This window comes from Pristiophorus japonicus, chromosome 5 (assembly GCF_044704955.1).
Source record: "Pristiophorus japonicus isolate sPriJap1 chromosome 5, sPriJap1.hap1, whole genome shotgun sequence".
NCBI lineage: Eukaryota > Metazoa > Chordata > Chondrichthyes > Pristiophoridae > Pristiophorus > Pristiophorus japonicus.
Genome location: NC_091981.1, coordinates 170,211,384 through 170,229,483, shown reverse-complemented (window position 1 = coordinate 170,229,483; position 18,100 = coordinate 170,211,384). Strand labels below are relative to the sequence as shown.

Here is an 18,100-nt window from a genome sequence, read left to right as displayed (position 1 = left end):
CCAGTTATCTTTATTACCAAGACCTCAAGTGATGAAGGTGGGTGGAGCTTCCCCTTTTATACCTGAAGGTTCAGGTTAGGAGTGTCTCCCACAAGGTCGCCCCTTGTGGTCAATGTTCTCAATGTGTACAACTTAGGTCAGCTTATACATGGGTTACAATGATAGTTGAATACATGACATCACCTTCCCCCCAAAGTCTTATTGGGATCACATGTTAAGTCTCTCTGGTGGTTTACGCTCCCTTGTAGAGTGCCTGAGTTGGGGCTCCGGTTGTTGGGCGCTGGCCTAAGTGTCTGCTGTTTGCGGTGCCTCAGGCCTGTCCAGACTGCCCACAGTGACTGGGCTCTCCTCCACTTGGTTCCGGTGTTCGGTCACTTGTGGTGGAGTAAACTCTACGTCGTGTTCTTCCTCTGCTTCTTCTATGGGGTTGCTGAACCTCCTTTTAGTTTGAACCACGTGTTTGCGGCAGATTTGTCCATTGGTAAGTTTAACTACCAAAACCCTATTCCCCTCTTTGGCAATCACAGTGCCTGCAAGCCATTTGGGCCCTGCAGCGTAATTAAGGACAAAAACAGGGCCATTGACATCAATACATCACGCCCTCGCATTCCTGTCATGGTAGTCACATTGTGATTGACGTCTGCTCTCAACAATTTCTTTCATAGTAGGGTGTATAAGGGTTAACCTGATTTTGAGCGTCCTTTTCATTAGCAGCTCTGCGGGTGGAACCCCTGTGAGCGAGTGTGGTCGGGATCTATTGGCCAACAGGAGGCATGATAAGCAGCTTTGTAGGGAAACTCCTTGGATTCTGAGCATCCCCTGTTTGATTATCTGCACTGCTCGTTCCGCCTGGCCGTTTGAGGCCGGTTTGAACGGTGTCATTCTGACATGGTTGATTCCATTGCCTGCCATGAAGTCCTGGAATTCAGTGCTTGTGAAGCACGGACCATTGTCGTTGACCAAGACATCCGGTAGACCATGGGCGGCGAACATTGCCCGTAGACTTTAAAATGGCACACTCAATCCATTTGGAGTAGTCGTCTACTACAACCAAAAACATTTTTCCCATGGATGCGTGACCATGGCTTGGCGGGCCAGGACCAGGGGCTAAGGGAGCCTTCCTGGGTGCGTTGCCCAGCTGAGCACGCGTGTTGCACCTGCGAACACAAAGTTCCAGGTCTGCATCTATCCCTGGCCATCAAACGTGTGACTGGTAATTGCCTTCATCATGACAATGCCCAGGTGCTCATTGTGAAGTTCTCTGATAAACACCTCTCTGCCCATCTGGGGCATGACTACTCGGTCTTTCCACAGTAGGCAATCGGCCTGAATCGAGAGTTCATCCTTGCGCCTATGAAACAGTTTAAATTCCTCAGGGCATGCCCCATACATGGCTGCCCAGTCTCCATTCAGGACATATTTCTTAACTAAAGACAGTAGCGGGTCTTTATTTGTCCAGTCTTTAATCTGACAGGCTGTCACAGGTGAGCCTTCACTTTCAAAAGCTTCAACAGCCATGACCATCTCAGCATCATGCTCGGTTGCCACCTCAGTGGTGGCTAGTGGGAGCCTGCTGAGTGCATCGGCGCAGTTTTCAGTGCCCGGTCTGTGCCGAATTGTGTAGTCATAAGCGGCTAATGTGAGTGCCCACCTCTGTATGCGGGCCGATGCATTTGCATTTATGGCTTTGTTGTCGGCCAAAAGGGACGTGAGGGGTTTGTGATCTGTCTCCAGCTCAAATTTCCTGTTTTTTACTCCATATACACATGCTAGCGCTTCCTTTTCTACCATTCCGTAGCCTCTTTCTGCCTGGGACAGACTTCTGGAGGCATAAGCTACCGGCTGTAACTGACCATTGGCATTCACATTCTGCAACACACACCCAACCCCATAGGACAACGCATCGCACGTTAAAACAAGTTTCTTACATGGGTCACATAACTTTAACAGTTTGTTGGAGCATAACAAATTGCGTGCTCTATCAAAAGCCCTTTCCTGGCTGTCCCCCCAGACCCAATCACGACCTTTGCATAGGAGCATGTGTAGCGGCTCTAACAGCGTGTTCAATTTGGGAAGAAAGTTACCAAAATAGTTCAGGAGCCCCAGGAACGAACGCAACTCCATCATGTTATGGGGTCTGGGTGCTCTCTGGATCACTTCCGTTTTGGACGCAGTAGGTCTGATCCCGTCTGCTGCTACCCTCATCCCCAGGAATTCTACCTCTGGAGCTAAGAAGACGCATTTAGCCTTTTTCAGTCGCAGCCCTACCCGGTCCAGTCTGCGTAGCACCTCCTTCAGGTTGTGGAGGTGTTCGTCAGTATCGCAACCCGTGATGAGGATGTCGTCTTGAAAAACCACTGTCATTAGAATCGACTTAAGGAGGCTTTCCATAATTCGGCGGCCGAACGAATCCCAAACGGATATCTGTTATACTCAAACAATCCCTTGTGTGTCGTGATGGTGGTCAGCTTCTTCGACTCACTCGCCAGCTCCTGCATCATGTAAGCTGAGGACAGGTCCAATTTTGAAAAAAGTTTGCCACCGGATAGCGTCGCAAAGAGGTCCTCCGCTCTCGGTAGCGGGTACTGGTCTTGGAGTGACACCCGATTGATGGTGGCCTTGTAATTACCACATATCCTGACCAACCCATCCGCCTTGAGTACCGGCACAATCGAGCTTGCCCAGTCACTGAATTCAACTGGCGAGATGATGCCTTCCCTCAGCAGGCGGTCCAATTAGCATTCTATCTTTTCCTGCATCACGTACGGCACCGCTCTGGCCTTGTGGTGTATTGGCCTGGCGTCCAGGTTTATGTGAATCACTACCTTGGCCCCCATGAAAGTGCCGATGCCGGGTTGAAATAATGAGTCAAATTTGTCCAGGATCTGTGAGCATGATACTCGCTCCACAGAAGAAATTGCATTGATATCGCCCCATTTCCAGTTCATGACAGCAAGCCAACTCCTCCCCAGTAGTGCGGGACCGTCCCCCGGGACAATCCAGAGTGGCAACCTGTTCTCCGAATCTTTGTGGGTCACGACTACCGTGGTGCTGCCTAGCACCGGAATGATCTCCTTTGTATATGTCCGTAGCTATGCGTCAATCGGCAATAATTTTGGCCTCCTGGCCTTGGACACCCACAACCTTTTGAACTGTTTGATACTCATCAGGGACTGGCTGGCCTCCGTGTCTAGTTCCATTAATACTGGGATGCCATTAAAGAGCACTTTCATCATTATCGGTGGCGTCCTGGTATATGAACTGTATATGTGTTCCACATGAACTCGCTGAACTTCAGTTTCCAGCGATTTCCCCCAGTGTTCATTTGGCCTCATCGGGCTTACATCGGGCCAGTCCTCCTCGTACATCAACCTGGCTGCAGGTTTCCTGCACATACGCGCCAAGTGACCGCTGACGTTGCAATTTCTGCAGGTATATTGCTGATACCTGCAAGCTCTGGCTGGGTATTTGCCTCCACAACTCAGCATGAGCTGGAGGCCCCATTGTTGGAAACAAAAGGTCCATTACCAGTCGATCGTCTCTGACTGTCTCTGTACTTGTCCTTCAGCGCATCATTAACAGGTGTTGATGGCCCCATTACTGGCCGCATTGTCCATTGCGATGGCATGAATCGCCGTTCAGCTAGTCATTGTCTCTGTTGAATTCCCCCTTTGGGTTTGACTACATGCTGGGGCATGTCCGATTGCCCTTGTCTGCCAAGAGAACTGTGTGCCGCATTAACAATGTTGACTCCCTGGTCGTTTGCCGCATTCGAGCCAAGATTTTTGTCATACATCATTCTGGTCTCTCCCTCCCCTGAGATAAATGTCTGGGCTATCAGAGCTGCCGCTTCCAAGGTCAAGTCTTTGGTCTCAATCAGTTTCCTGAAAACCCCAGCGTGCCCGATGCCCTCAATAAAAAAGTCTTGCAGTATCTCCGCTCTGCATGCATCTGGGAACTTACATAGGCTCGCCAGTCGCCGGAGATCTGCCACGAAGTCTGGAGCGTTTTGCCCTTCTCGCCGCCAGTGCGTGTAAAACCGGTGTCTCGCCATGTGCATGCTGCTCGCCGGTTTAAGGTGTTCCCCGATCAACTTACTGAGCTCTTTGAACGTCTTGTCCGCCGGCTTCTCTGGCGCTGGAAGGTCCTTCATCAGGGAGTACGTTCTGGATCCACAAACCGTCAGGAGATGAGCCCTGCATTTGTCAGTCAAATCCTGTCCCAACCAGTCCTTAGTGACAAAACTTTGCTGTAGTCACTCAATAAAGTCGTCCCAATCATCACCAAAACAGTACCTCTCTTCTGTGCTGCTAGTGGCCATGCTCGCGTGGTTTAAATCCCAGTTTCTCGAAGCCACTTATATGCCCTTACTATACAGTATAAATGCACACGAGGCCCATACTTGAGAGAAGGTCACTCTGTGACCAGTTACCTTTATTACCAAGATCTCAAGTGATGAAGGTGGGTGGAGCTTCCCCTTTTATACCTGAAAATCCAGGTTAGGAGTGTCTCCCACAAGTTCACCCCTTGTGGTCAATGTCAGATACAGGGGTATCTGATGATTTGGAAAGATAGACAAGAAGGGAAAGGAGGTGGGGTAGCTCTGGTAATAAAGGATGATATCAGGGCAGTTGTGAGAGACAATATTGGCTCTAATGAACAAAATGTTGAATCATTGTGGGTGGAGATTAGAGATAGCAAGAGGAAAAAGTCACTGGTGGGTGTAGTTTATAGGCCCCCAAATAATAACTTCACGGTGGGGCAGGCAATAATCAAGGGAATAATGGAGGCATGTGAAAAAGGAACGGCAGTAATCATGGGGGATTTTAACCTACATATCGATTGGTCAAATCAAATCGCATGGGGTAGCCTGGAGGAGGAATTCATAGAATGCATACAGGATTGTTTCTTAGAACAGTATGTTACAGAACCTACAAGGGAGCAAGCTATCTTAGATCTGGTCCCGTGTAATGAGACAGGAATAATAAATGATCTCCTAGTAAAAGATCCTCTCGGAATGAGTGATCACAGTATGGTTGAATTTGTAATACAGATTGAGGGTGAGGAAGTAGTGTCTCAAACGAGCATACTATGCTTAAACAAAGGGGACTACAGTGGAATGAGAGCAGAGTTGGCTAAAGTAGACTGGAAACACAGACTAAACGGTGGCACAATTGAGGAACAGTGGAGGACTTTTAAGGAGCTCTTTCATAGTGCTCAACAAAAATATATTCCAGTGAAAAAGAAGGGCGGTAAGAGAAGGGATAACCAGCCGTGGATAAACAAGGAAATAAAGGAGAGTATCAAATTAAAAACCAATGCGTATAAGGTGGCCAAGGTTAGTGGGAAACTAGAAGATTGGGAAAATTTTAAACGACAGCAAAGAATGACTAAGAAAGCAATAAAGAAAGGAAAAATAGATTACGAAGGTAAACTTGCGCAAAACATAAAAACGGATAGTAAAAGCTTTTACAGATATATAAAATGGAAAAGAGTGACTAAAGTAAATGTTGGTCCCTTAGAAGATGAGAAGGCTATATAATAATGGGAAATGTGGAAATGGCTGAGACCTTAAACAATTATTTTGCTTCGGTCTTCACAGTGGAAGACACAAAAACCATGCCAAAAATTGCTGGTTACAGGAATGTGGGAAGGGAGGACCTTGAGACAATCACTATCACTAAGGGGGTAGTGCTGGATAGGCTAATGGGACTCAAGGTAGACAAGTCACCTGGTCCTGATGAAATGCATCCCAGGGTATTAAAAGAGATGGCGGAAGTTATAGCAGATGCATTCGTTATAATCTACCAAAATTCTCTGGACTCTGGGGAGGTACCAGCAGATTGGAAAGCAGCTAATGTAATGCCTCTGTTTAAAAAAAGGGGCAGACAAAAGGCAGGTAACTATAGGCCGGTTAGTTTAACATCTGTAGTGGGAAAAATGCTTGAAACTATCATTAAGGAAGAAATAGCGGGACATCTAGATAGGAATAGTGCAATCAAGCAGACGCAGCATGGATTCATGAAGGGGAAATCATGTTTAACTAATTTACTGGAATTCTTTGAGGATATAACGAGCATGGTGGATAGAGGTGTACCGATGGATGTGATATATTTAGATTTTCAAAAGGCATTCGATAAGGTGCCACACAAAAGGTTACTGCAGAAGATAAAAGTACGCGGAGTCAGAGGAAATGTATTAGCATGGATAGAGAATTGGCTGGCTAACAGAAAGCAGAGAGTCGGGATAAATGGGTTCTTTTCGGGTTGGAAATCAGTGGTTAGTGGTGTGCCACAGGGATCGGTGCTGGGACCACAACTGTTTACAATATACATAGATGACCTGGAAGAGAGGACAGAGTGTAGTGTAACAAAATTTGCAGATGACACAAAGATTAGTGGGAAAGCGGGTTGTGTAGAGGACACAGAAAGGCTGCAAAGAGATTTAGATAGATTAAGCGAATGGGCTAAGGTTTGGCAGATGGAATACAATGTCGGAAAGTGTGAGGTCATCCACCTTGGGAAAAAAAACAGTAAAAGGGAATATTATTTGAATGGGGAGAAATTACAACATGCTGCGGTGCAGAGGGACCTGGGGGTCCTTGTGCATGAATCCCAAAAAGTTAGTTTGCAGGTGCAGCAGGTAATCAGGAAGGCGAATGCAACTGTATAGGGTATTGGTGAGGCCGCACCTGGAGTACTGTGTGCAGTTTTGGTCACCTTACTTAAGGAAGGATATACTAGCTTTGGAGGGGGTACAGAGACGATTCACTAGGTTGATTCCAGAGATGAGGGGGTTACCTTATGATGATAGATTGAGTAGATTGGGTCTTTACTCATTGGAGTTCAGAAGGATGAGGGGTGATCTTATAGAAACATTTAAAATAATGAAAGGAATAGAGAAGATAGAGCCAGAGAGCTTGTTTCCACTGGTCGGGAATACTAGAACTAGGGGGCACAGCCTCAAAATACGGGGGAGCCAATTTAAAATCGAGTTGAGAAGGAATTTCTTCTCCCAGAGGGTTGTGAATCTGTGGAATTCTCTGCCCAAGGAAGCAGTTAAGGCTAGCTCATTGAATGTATTCAAATCACAGATAGATAGATTTTTAACCAATAAGGGAATTAAGGGTTACGGGGAGCGGGCGGGTAAGTGGAGCTGAGTCCACGGTCAGATCAGCCATGACCTTGTTGAATGGCGGAGCAGGCTCGAGGGGCTAGATGGCCTACTCCTGTTCCTAATTCTTATGTTCTTATGTTCTTATGTTCTCAATGTGTATAACTTAGGTCAGCTTATACATGGGTTACAATGATAGTTGAATAATGACACCTTCTATACATCGTCCATACCTCAGATCCATACAGGAGGGCAGGTATTACTACAGCCCTATAGACCATGAGCTTGGTGGTAGATTTGAGGGCCTGGTCTTCAACCACTCTTTTCCTCAGGCGGCTGAAGGCTGCACTGGCGCACTGGGCGCAAAGTTGAATCTCCGCATCAATGTCTGCCTTTGTTGATAAGAGGCTCCCGAGATATGGGAAATGGTCCACATTGTCGAGGGCTGCGCCGTGAATCTTAATGATTGGAGGGCGGTGCTGTGCAGTGGTAACAGGCTGGTGGAGGATCTTTGTCTTATGAATGTTAAGCGTAAGGCCCATGCTTTCATATGCCTCAGTGAATACATTGACTATATCCTGGAGTTCAGCCTCTGAATGTGTGCAGACGCAGGCGTCATCCGCATACTGCAGCTCAACGACAGAGGTTGGGGTGATCTTGGACCTGGCCTGGAAGCGGCGTAGGTTCAACAGCTTCCCACTGGTCTGTCGTTTAGTTCCACTCCAGTGGGGAGCTTGTTGATTGTGAGGTGCAGCATGGCAGCGAGGAAGATTGAGAAGAGGGTTGGATCAATGACGCAGCCCTGTTTGACCCTGGTCCGGACGTGAATTAGGTCTGTAATGGATCCGTTGGTAAGGATCATGGCCTGCATGTCATCGTGAAGCAGGCGAAGGATGTTGACAAACTTTTGGAGGCATCCGAAACGGAGGAGGACGCTCCGTGGACCCTCACGGTTGACAGTGTCAAAGGCCTTTGTAAGATCGAAAAAGGCCATTTATAAGGGCTGGCGCTGCTCCCTGCATTTTTCCTGTAGCTGTCGCGCTACAAAGATCATGTCTGTTGTGCCCCATAGGGGACGAAATCCACATTGTGATTCCGGGAGGAGCTCATCGGCTCAGGGAGAAGTCGATTGAAGAGAACTCTAGCGACAACTTTCCCAGTGGCTGATAGCAGCGAGATTCCTCTGTAGTTGCCGCATCGGACTTGTCCCCTTTTTAAAAAATGATCACAATCACTGCATCTCTGAGATCTCCCGGCATGCTCCCCTCCCTCCAGATGAGAGAGATGAGGTCATGTATCTGCGCCAACAGCACCTCTCCGCCATACTTTAGCACCTCAGCAGAGATTCCATCTGCACCCGTAGCCTTGTTATTCTTGAGCTGTTTTATGGCTTTGCCTACCTCGTGCAACGTTGGAGTTTCATTGAGTTGGTGACGGGTCGCATGCTGCGGGATGGAGTCGAGAACACTCGAGTCAAAGGCAGAGTCTTGATTGAGGAGATCTTCAAAGTGCTCCTTCCATTGGGCCCTGACAGCCTCGGTGTCCTTGATGAGTGTTTCCCTGTTCTTGGCCAGGAGTCGGGTGGGGCCTTGGGAGCTTGGAGCGTAGCTGGCCTTGACGGCAGTGAAGAATCCTCACATATCCTGGCTATCGGCCAGTTGTTGTATCTCCTGTGCTTTCTCCATCCACCACCTGTTCTTTAGGTCCTGGGTTTTTTGTTGGACCCGAGTTTTGAGCCGTCTGTAATGTTGTTTTGCAGCTCCCAAATTGGGTTGTTGTTTGATGCTCAGAAATGCTTTGTGCTTGAGATCTATTAGTTCTTAAATCTCCTGGTGTTCGGTCGGGATATTCAAGATTTTTACTCAGCAACAATGAAGGAATGAAGATATATGTTCAAGTCAGAATGGGATCTGATTTTGGGGGGGACCTTGGTAATTAATGCCTGCAAGTGGTTCTTGTGCCTCTTGAGTATAGGAGTACACCAGTACTGTCGAATGGCTTATTATAGAATAGTGTAGCCCAAGGATGTAACAATAGAACCCCCTTGTGATGTGAACTGGATACTTATGTCTTTTGCATGTGCCCTCACATGTGCTTCTCCAATTTTTCAATACCACTTTATTGAGACATGGCTAAATAGAAATCATTAAGCTGCTTTATTTTATGGATTACAAGTGAATATACAGATTAACAACTGAATCAAATCTCGTTTCATTTAACTTCACTCTCCTTTACGTACATAAGAAATATAAGAAACCATTCCACACTACCCCACATTAGTAGGCTACCTTGAGTTATTCTTTTTTGCTCCATCATCTGTTTCTACCAATTCTGGATTTAAGATAAGCAAGCTTTCTTTCTCTAGGTTGAACACCCTCCCTAGACCTACTGCCTAACTTTTCTTTTGTCTTCTGTGTTCACAGAAAGTCAGAGGTCTTCTCTTCTGATCCCTCCTTTGTCTAGGGATTGGCCATGAGAGCAACCCTCCCAGGAGTGGACTCTCCCAGACAGCCCATTCTGAGTTTTAAGGGCAAGCAGAGATTTTAGCAGAGCACGGGGCGGATTTTCTGGTCCTTTGTGCTCGGTTTTTCGCCCCGGAGCGGCAGCAATGGTGGCAGTGAGGTCTTCTCGGCGGGCAGTCAGCCTCCAGTGCCCCGCGGGGGTTTTTGGGGCCGGTTTTGCGGCGGCACAGAGTAGTACCTCCCAAAAGAGCTGCGTCGGTATGTAACACCCCTGGTTGCAACAGCAGCGCGCTTTTTGACTCCTGTTTGCCTCGCAGCGCGCCCCACTGTGACTACCTGGGAAATTGGGCAGTCCAGCTTATACTGACTGCAGTCAGGTAAGTAATACAGTCCTAAGGTAAGTGTGATTGTTTTTGCTTTTACATTTTTTTTTGCGATTTACATTGTGGTGGTGTGGACTATGCATTGGGAATTTTTTTGTGAGAGTTTTTTCATTTTTCTTTCTCCCCAGGCATTTCTCGGAGCGCTTCCGGCCCGGCTCTTTAGCTCGGAATTTTCCCATGCTAACGCCCTAAGAGAGGTTTACAACGCCTCCCTTAGCGCTGCATCCCAGACTCAGGGCCCAGCTGCGAATTTTGATGACTGAGGCGCAAACTGTCCCCTAGCGCAAACTTTACTGCCCAGCCGCCCTTAACGCCCCAAAATCATCCAAGCTGAAAATCCAGCCCATGTGTGAATGCATGTTGGAATCATTGGAATCTGTGAACAGCTTATATATTTGTTTCAATTTGATAGATAACATAGTTGGAGTGGGCCATTCTTTCCAAGAGAGTCCAATGAGATGTATGATTTCCCTCCCACCGCGCCCCCCCCACTGTTCAATTGGCTCCAAGCTGGTCCTCTGCTTTTTTTAAAAAAAGGTTAGCGCTTTGCATATTCAAATCTTAGAATCTTAGCTTCAACTTCAGATCAAAAGTATTGTGTAGCTTAAACCAAGAATGCCTCCTAGGTAGATTAGATAGGAATGCTGAAATACGACAGATAGCTGAAAGGGTGTAATGTGAAAATGGTTTGTGAAAATTCAGCACAACTCTTATTGATTGGATAAATCAGCACAAAGTGATATTCATTAACCAGTTTTACTCAAAAAGGATGACAAGGACAACTTCTGTGAGAAGTTGTCCTTGTCATCCTTTTTGAGTAAAACTGTGTAGTAGAGGAACGTTGTTGGAGCAGAGAGGAGGGACCTTTACTCTCCAACGGTATTGTTCTGTTCCCCAGCACTAACATTCCTCATTTTAATGAGCACAAAAAAACAAAATCACCCACCCAAAAATTGGCTTTAAAATTGGCTTTTAAAACATGAAACCTATTGTTTCCTACATTCTAACAGTGACTACACTTCAACAGAAATTAATTGGCTGTAAAGCGGTTTGGGATGTCCGGAGGTGTGAAAAGTGCTTATATAAATGCAAGTTCTTTCTTTATTGATAGTACAGCTCATAGTGTGCACAGAAGCAATCACATACTCACCTTACATTTCATGCCCTTCATGCTCAGTCTATCTGAAATGCTAGTCTGAGGATCAACTTGAGGAAGGGAAGGTTGAGTTTGCCAATGTCAGTAAACAAGCATTTCTGGTGACACCAAATAATGGATTTTCTCTTTTGTGCATCTGTGCACTCATCCAGGAAATGGAACAATTTCCCACTTCACACAAGCTGGAACATTATATGTTTTCATGCTATGTCTTGCTCTACACTGACAGCTTCTGGATCACAAACTACTGATCTCTCCACATTGTAGTATGGAGTGAGTGATGAACAGAAAACAAGAAGTGACCGCACCAGAAAATGAATGATAAAGCAGCTAAAATAATATGGAGAGAAAGAAATGCAATTTTTAATAGGATTGGAAGCCCATAGATAGAGAGCACAGTCATTGGGGAAAGCAGAGTCAGAAAGTTCTAACTTTCTAAGTCGCAAGAGCAGAGGAATTTCTGTTCTGTTCTACCTATGCTCAGGATTCATGCCTGGTGGAGCTCGGAGCTGGAGTGGATTGTTAAGTACAAGCAGACTGTTCTGCTTTTGCTGAATTTAAAATAGATATTTTTCAATTTTTCTGTCATTTTAGCTTCGTAGTTATTAAGTTAAAGAAGCCCCAGAGGCATCCAAAATTGCCAAGGATGCTCTACTCGCTGCCCCCCGCTCCCCCTCCTTGACCTCTGACATTGGTGGAGTCAGCAGCAAAGGCTGCAGATTGTCTGCATCTCACCACTTCTGAGATGTGCTCCATATGGATTTACGGAGCTCTGGTGTTTAAATATTGTCACAACAGAATGCTTTACACTGCTGGAATAAAATTCAGGATATTTATTCATAATATATTCAACTAATGTCATAAGTAAGCAAAGGGCATGGCTGTTAAAGGTGCAGTGTTCCATGTCTGTAATACCTTTAGTTTGGAATGGTAAAATGTAGGCTGATAGCTGTGAGTTCTCTCTGCACAGTACGTTCACAATCACAGCTGTGCCATCAATTGCGTGATCCAGTTGAAGGCATGAGCTAGCCACAGTGAGGGGAAGATTGAAAGCCAAATCATGCCAGTGACTTGCAGACAACTCAAATGCAGACCTGCAGGAGGCCCAAAAGCAGGTTGGCAGCCCACCTTCTAAGCACGAATATTGTGCTTGGAAATGTAAAGAAAAGAGCAGAAAATAATAATTAAAAATTTAGGAGAAAATTAATGATAAAAGGTCAATTAACTTTCTCCCCAAACTACACTTATTAAGGCAGCTGACCTGCTGACTAGGACTTAAGCAATGTTGCTCAAAACAGTTGCTGGGAGGTTCATGAGTGTAGAATTCTACTTCTTCCTACTCTACCATAGGGGTGCAATTCACCTGAATGGCATGAGGAAGATAAATCTGTAGCCCTTTGCTGCCCCTTCTTATTGCTAGCTTATACAAGAATTAAAATCAACATCTATGTAATGAAAGAAGCTCCTTGATATTGAATAGAGCTTGCTCAATATAATGGGACCTGCAGATACCTGAAAGCTGTCAATGTCCCAGAGCAACACTACTACAATACCAATATCACCCCTTCATTCCCATCACTAACACTACCTCTTCCCCTTGAAACTACCAGCAAGTTGTTTATTAAGTATTAACAGATGTGAAAAAATAGTTGTCAATGAAAAATGTGCTTCTGAAGTATAAAGGCTAAAAGGCAAATAATAGAGAACTCAAAAAGGAAACAAAATAACTTTAAGTGCTTGTTGAAGAGGGAATCTGTGCCAGTTATGCTCATTTTCACATGGAGCAATGTGAACAAAATTTTTGTTCAGAATATCTAGTGTGAACAACTAACAGTGGGAGTAAAGGAGTGATATGGGTATTGTAGTTATGCATGACCCAGCTCAAGGATAGTAATGGTGCAGTTTCAGTGCAGCACTGTTGAGTTGTGACAGACGGCAGCCAACCACCTTCCAACAGCCTTGAGTACAACCTTTCTGGCAACCCAGAAATCAGCACTGTTACTATCCGTGAGCTGGGTCATGCATAATGGCCTTCAATCTGTTGTCATCCCTGAATGAAAATGCCAATGTCAGTCCTCAGTGAAACAGCCTGTTAGCTGAAGCTCCAATGACTGCCACCACCTAACTTCTGATGATAACCCACACATTATGGGATAACCTATCAGTTATTTCACTTTTTTGTGCGAGTCTTTCATTCATATGTTTCTGAAACTAATACTTATACTTCATTTATGGCCATTCTCTTCATTTAAGAATGAATAACTTCTTAGTTAATTGACAGATCAGTCTTTCTTAACATAGAGGAAGAAGTCATGTTTAAGTGTTAGTTTCAAGGTACATATTAATGAAAGGAATCAATGAATGATTCACACAGACAAGTCAGCATTAACTAGATTGATTTCTATGTGTGGAGTTTCAATGTGGACTTAATTGGGTGTTCCCTTGAGTGCTTTTATGTGTGGTTTAGCTGAAGGCTGTTAGTGGTATTGAGTTCTGGAATCGTATCAGGGTTGAATTGCAAGCTGTTAGCAGGGAATTGGATGAGGGTTGCAAATATTTACATGAAGAAAAAAACACAAGTCCTGGGCAGTCAACCAGAATGATTATATTTTTACTAGCACTACATTTTCCTTTCCTTTTGCTGACTACAATGCAGAATTCACAAATGTTGTTAGTTCTCTACTAGTTAAGCAGCTCATTCAGCTACTGAAGAAATGTGTAACCAATGTAATTAGAACTACACCCTGACTGGCCACATTCTGCTGAAAGTATTCATTAACCGAGCCTGGCAGGTGGATCAAGGCAAAAAAGACATCCATTCGGCATTATTCACAACCAATTTTTGGATATAAAAATTAATTTTCTTAAGAGGAAACGATGGGCCTTATTCCATAATATTAGAATTTTATTTGCCTGTGTGAAATTTATGTATAGAATGATAAAAGGGCAATTGTCCATTGTACCCATGCCACCTCTCTGAAAGAGTTATGCAGTTCCTTCCATCGCTCTGTACTTTCCCTGTACCTTGTTAAATGTTATTTTGCAATATTTATCCACTTCCTTCTTAAAAGCTATTATGCATTCTGCTTCTAGTGTTGTTTCTCATGGGGGCTTCTATGTCTTAACAACCATCTGTGTAAAAATAATTCTCCTAATTCTTTTGTGAAGATCATAAATTTAAGCCCTCTTGTTATTGACTCACTAATAAGTGGAAAACAGCTTTTCCCAATTTACCTCATCAAAACATCTCAATTTTGAACACCTTAAAAAGATCTCTTATTAACCTTCTTTGTTCTATTGAAAATATGTGTTTAGTGTTCTATACAATCAATGGTGATGGCTTGTTCCTTATTTTTAGGCCTATAATGAGAATATGTATGGAATTAAGTACCAATGGATTATCCCAGGCTGGTACCAGCTAAACTGGTGGAAACTAGCTGCTTACAATTATTGCCCTCTGAAAAATCTACTCACTGCCATGGAAGGATATGTAGCTGTGGATTATGAGCCACTCAGTACAAAAGACATCAGGACAATATCTGGGCTGGTGAGTATCAATCTTTTCTCTGAACAATTATATTTTTCATACAAACACATGAAAGAACGATGAGAAATAAATCACAAGTGCCAAGAATGCTAACCCTATCCATGAGAAGCTGCAACCCCATGCATTGCCCTCCCTAAGCATCGGTAATGTCACTCCGTGAGGCTGGGGGGTGAAGGGGTGGCAGAATGAGGTGAAGAACAAGGTGAAGCGAGGGGGAGAACGGGTGAAGACAAAAAAAGCTGTGGGAAGAAGTCAAAGTTTGTTTTAATTTTTTCATGTTTCACTGCCTTTGTGTGTATTTAAAAACAATTGTTTTTTAAGTAATTACATTGTCATTCTAATGTTCTCATCATCTCCTGCAGACACCTCAACAGTATGAGCAAGAGTACAATAAAATGAGGGGTAGTGCTGAGTATAGCAAATTCCATGGATTTGCGTATGATGGAATCTGGGTAATTGCCACAACATTACAACGAGCAATGGATAGTTTGAAACGCCTGGACAGTCCACAAACCATCCGAGATTTTAATTACGTGAACAAGGACCTTGGCCAGATCTTTCTCGATTCCATGAATGAAACCAACTTCCTTGGGGTGACTGTGAGTATTGTCAACTTTGACTGTTTTACTTTGTACTATTAATGTATATTCAGCCTTGTATTAGTTGAATGCTGAAAGCTGATTGGTTGAAATATAACCTAATTTTTCAATTGAAAAAAGAAAGAAACAAATTTAAAATGGTAGTGAGGTCATATTACATTTAACTGCAGATAGTAGGTATAAACAGAACAAACACAATCGTGTTTTCTTTCACTGTCTTATCAAATGAAAACCATGAGAGAAGACTGACAGACTAACCCCTTTATTTGGTTGTTCAACTACAAAGGCAATTGACAGTAGAGCTGGAGAGAGAATGTGTGTGTGCATACAAGAAAAGAACAACATCATATGATAAGAAACTACGGGACCGAAATTGCCCACTGCTGGAAATGGGGCGCATGCGGTGGCCTCTTGAGTGAAATTCTGCTCTTTGGCCTTTTTTTTTGGTGGACCAGAAGTCGGTCATAATGGGGGTGGTGAGCACACTAGAGGGGCGGGAGTTGGGGGGCGGAGTGGCCGCTCATAGCGCTGATGACGTTCTCATGGCGCTGCATCACCACGGCTCTCCTCTTCACTTAAACGGGAGAGCCTGCACAATTTTTTTAATTCGGTCCACTGGGCCATCAGGGAGGGTTTCGGCCAGGCCAAACCCGGGGGTTCAATTGTCGACCCGACATAACAGTCGGTCAACAAAAAAAACATGGCCGCAGCGGCAGTAGGTCCTCCCCTTTAATGGGAGCCGCACCACCATTTTAGAAGGCCACAGCCTTACTGCACCATCTGAGAAAAGCAACTTTTGCCACTGCTTGGCAGGAGGAAGATTTTCTTGGCGTAATGTCGCCATCGGGGGGCGACATCGGCGGTGCGCACTCTGATGACGCACTTAGGATGGATCGGCAGCAGCAGAGCGGTGAGGGGGCAAGGGGAGAGGGTCACCACTGGGATACTGCAGGAGTTTAATTTTAAAAATGGTGGCCATTACATGAAAAATCGGCGGCCATTGCAATCCACAGCGTGACCGCTGATTTCCGGTGGTAACAGGCTTTAAGGAAAGGGGCAATTTTGGCTCCTATAATTTCAGAAAGCATACCTTTTAGAAGCAACTTCATAACTTAGCAGCCTTAACTTATAGCATAGACTGCCAATGTGTGCAGTGAAAGCAGTTGAGAAAGGTCTTGCATCACAGACCCAGTGATGGAGCGAGCTGCTGTTGGCCAAAAAACGTTTTATTCATTTCTGCCTCCTTGTATTCTTATCACTAACACATCTAGAATTTAGAAATCTTATGTGTGACTCAAAAAGTCAAATTGGAAGAAATGTTGGTGTAGAAATGAGATTCCTTGGATGTCTTTATTATAACGTGCTGTAGAGTTTACTAAACTTGCTGCTGATAACAGGTAACAAACTATCAGACATCTGTCAGTCCTTAATTATATTGAGAGACTGCCCAGTTTGGATACCTGTGATCTTTTTTTCTGATGCGATGTTGGAATGTTAGGCGTTCACTGGACTGCCAGGGATATGCCAAAATTTAACACTGCCGTTTACTATAAAAACAACAAAAAAAAAAGAAAGAAAGATTTTCATTTATATAGCACCTTTTACGACCACCGACCGGATGTCTCAAAGTGCTTTACAGCCAATTAAGTATTTTTGGAGTGTAGTCACAACAACAACTTGTATTTGTATAATGCCTTTAACAGAGTAAAACGTTCCAAGGTGCTTCACAGGAGTATTACAAGACAAAAAATGTGACACTGAGCCACATAAGGAGGAATTAGAGCAGATGACCATAAGCTTGGTTACAGAGGTAGGTTTTGGAGCATTTTATAGGAGGAAAGAATGGTAGAAAGGCGGAGAGATTTAGGCAGGGAATTCCAGAGCTTAGGGCAGTGGTGGCCAAATATTTGGGCTGGAAGGTCACTTAACAAGTTTTGGTGAGCTGTTGAGGGCCACCCACGAATGTTCCCCCTGAGGCGCGTGGCTGCTTGGTCGCTCCCCAGCTCCTGCCACTGGAAGAGATACTGCGAATGCACGGCAGCATCGGTGGCCAGCTGCGCAGCAAATTTAAAGGGACCACGCAAAAAAATAACTGGAGGGAACATTGCATAAACATAAACGTTGCATAAACATAAATTCAGATAATAGTCAGATGCTATCTTACATACACAACATATACTTGATATGCTTAGAAATGAATTCAAGATAAAAATTAAAAATGTTGTGGTATCGTCTGGTTTCTGTAAATCAGTGTTGTGAAACAGAACTATGTCCTCTTTAGAGCCTGTGTCAGTATCAATTCCCCACCTCAGTCATCCTTATTCCCCTCTGCAAAGATTACTAATGCCAGCCCAATAGGTGCCAGATGAAAACTTCCCTGCCATTGTACTCTGGATACCGGCAGAGAAAAGATGCAGCATCGGTCACTTTCTTCAGTAAAAGAGTTGCGGAGGTGAGCAGCCATAACTTCACTCTAAAATGGATAGGGCATATTCGAGTACGCAGTGCATTCTGGGTATGAACATTCGCCATTGGGGCCAGAATCACGGAATGGAATTTGAATGAAGTATTGCTATTTTTTTTCCTTGGCTGCAGTTCGGGTCTGTTTCTTACCCATGAAAAGTGAAAGTGGATCGATGAATGTGCAGCTCGAGCTCGAGCGGGCTGGATAGAATGACTTGGCGGGCTGGATATGGCCCGCGGGCCGTATTTTGCCCATCACTGGCTTCATTATCATCATAGGCAGTCCGAAATCGAGGAAGACTTGCTTCTACTCTAAGTAAGTTCTCAGGTGGCTGTACAGTCCAATGTAGGAATCACAGGTAGGTCAGACAATGGTT

At 44.6% G+C, this 18,100-nt stretch overlaps 1 protein-coding gene across 1 annotated transcript in view; it reads left to right on the top strand.

The window, feature by feature from the left end:
- gabbr2 (gamma-aminobutyric acid (GABA) B receptor, 2) overlaps positions 1-18,100 on the top strand; it is a 1,540,887-nt gene that overhangs the window by 1,026,961 nt on the left and 495,826 nt on the right. Inside the window, exons 6-7 of the mRNA XM_070880004.1 lie at positions 14,473-14,661; positions 15,024-15,260. Coding sequence (XP_070736105.1) covers positions 14,473-14,661; positions 15,024-15,260 — 426 coding nt within the window. The remainder of the gene's footprint in view (positions 1-14,472; positions 14,662-15,023; positions 15,261-18,100) is intronic.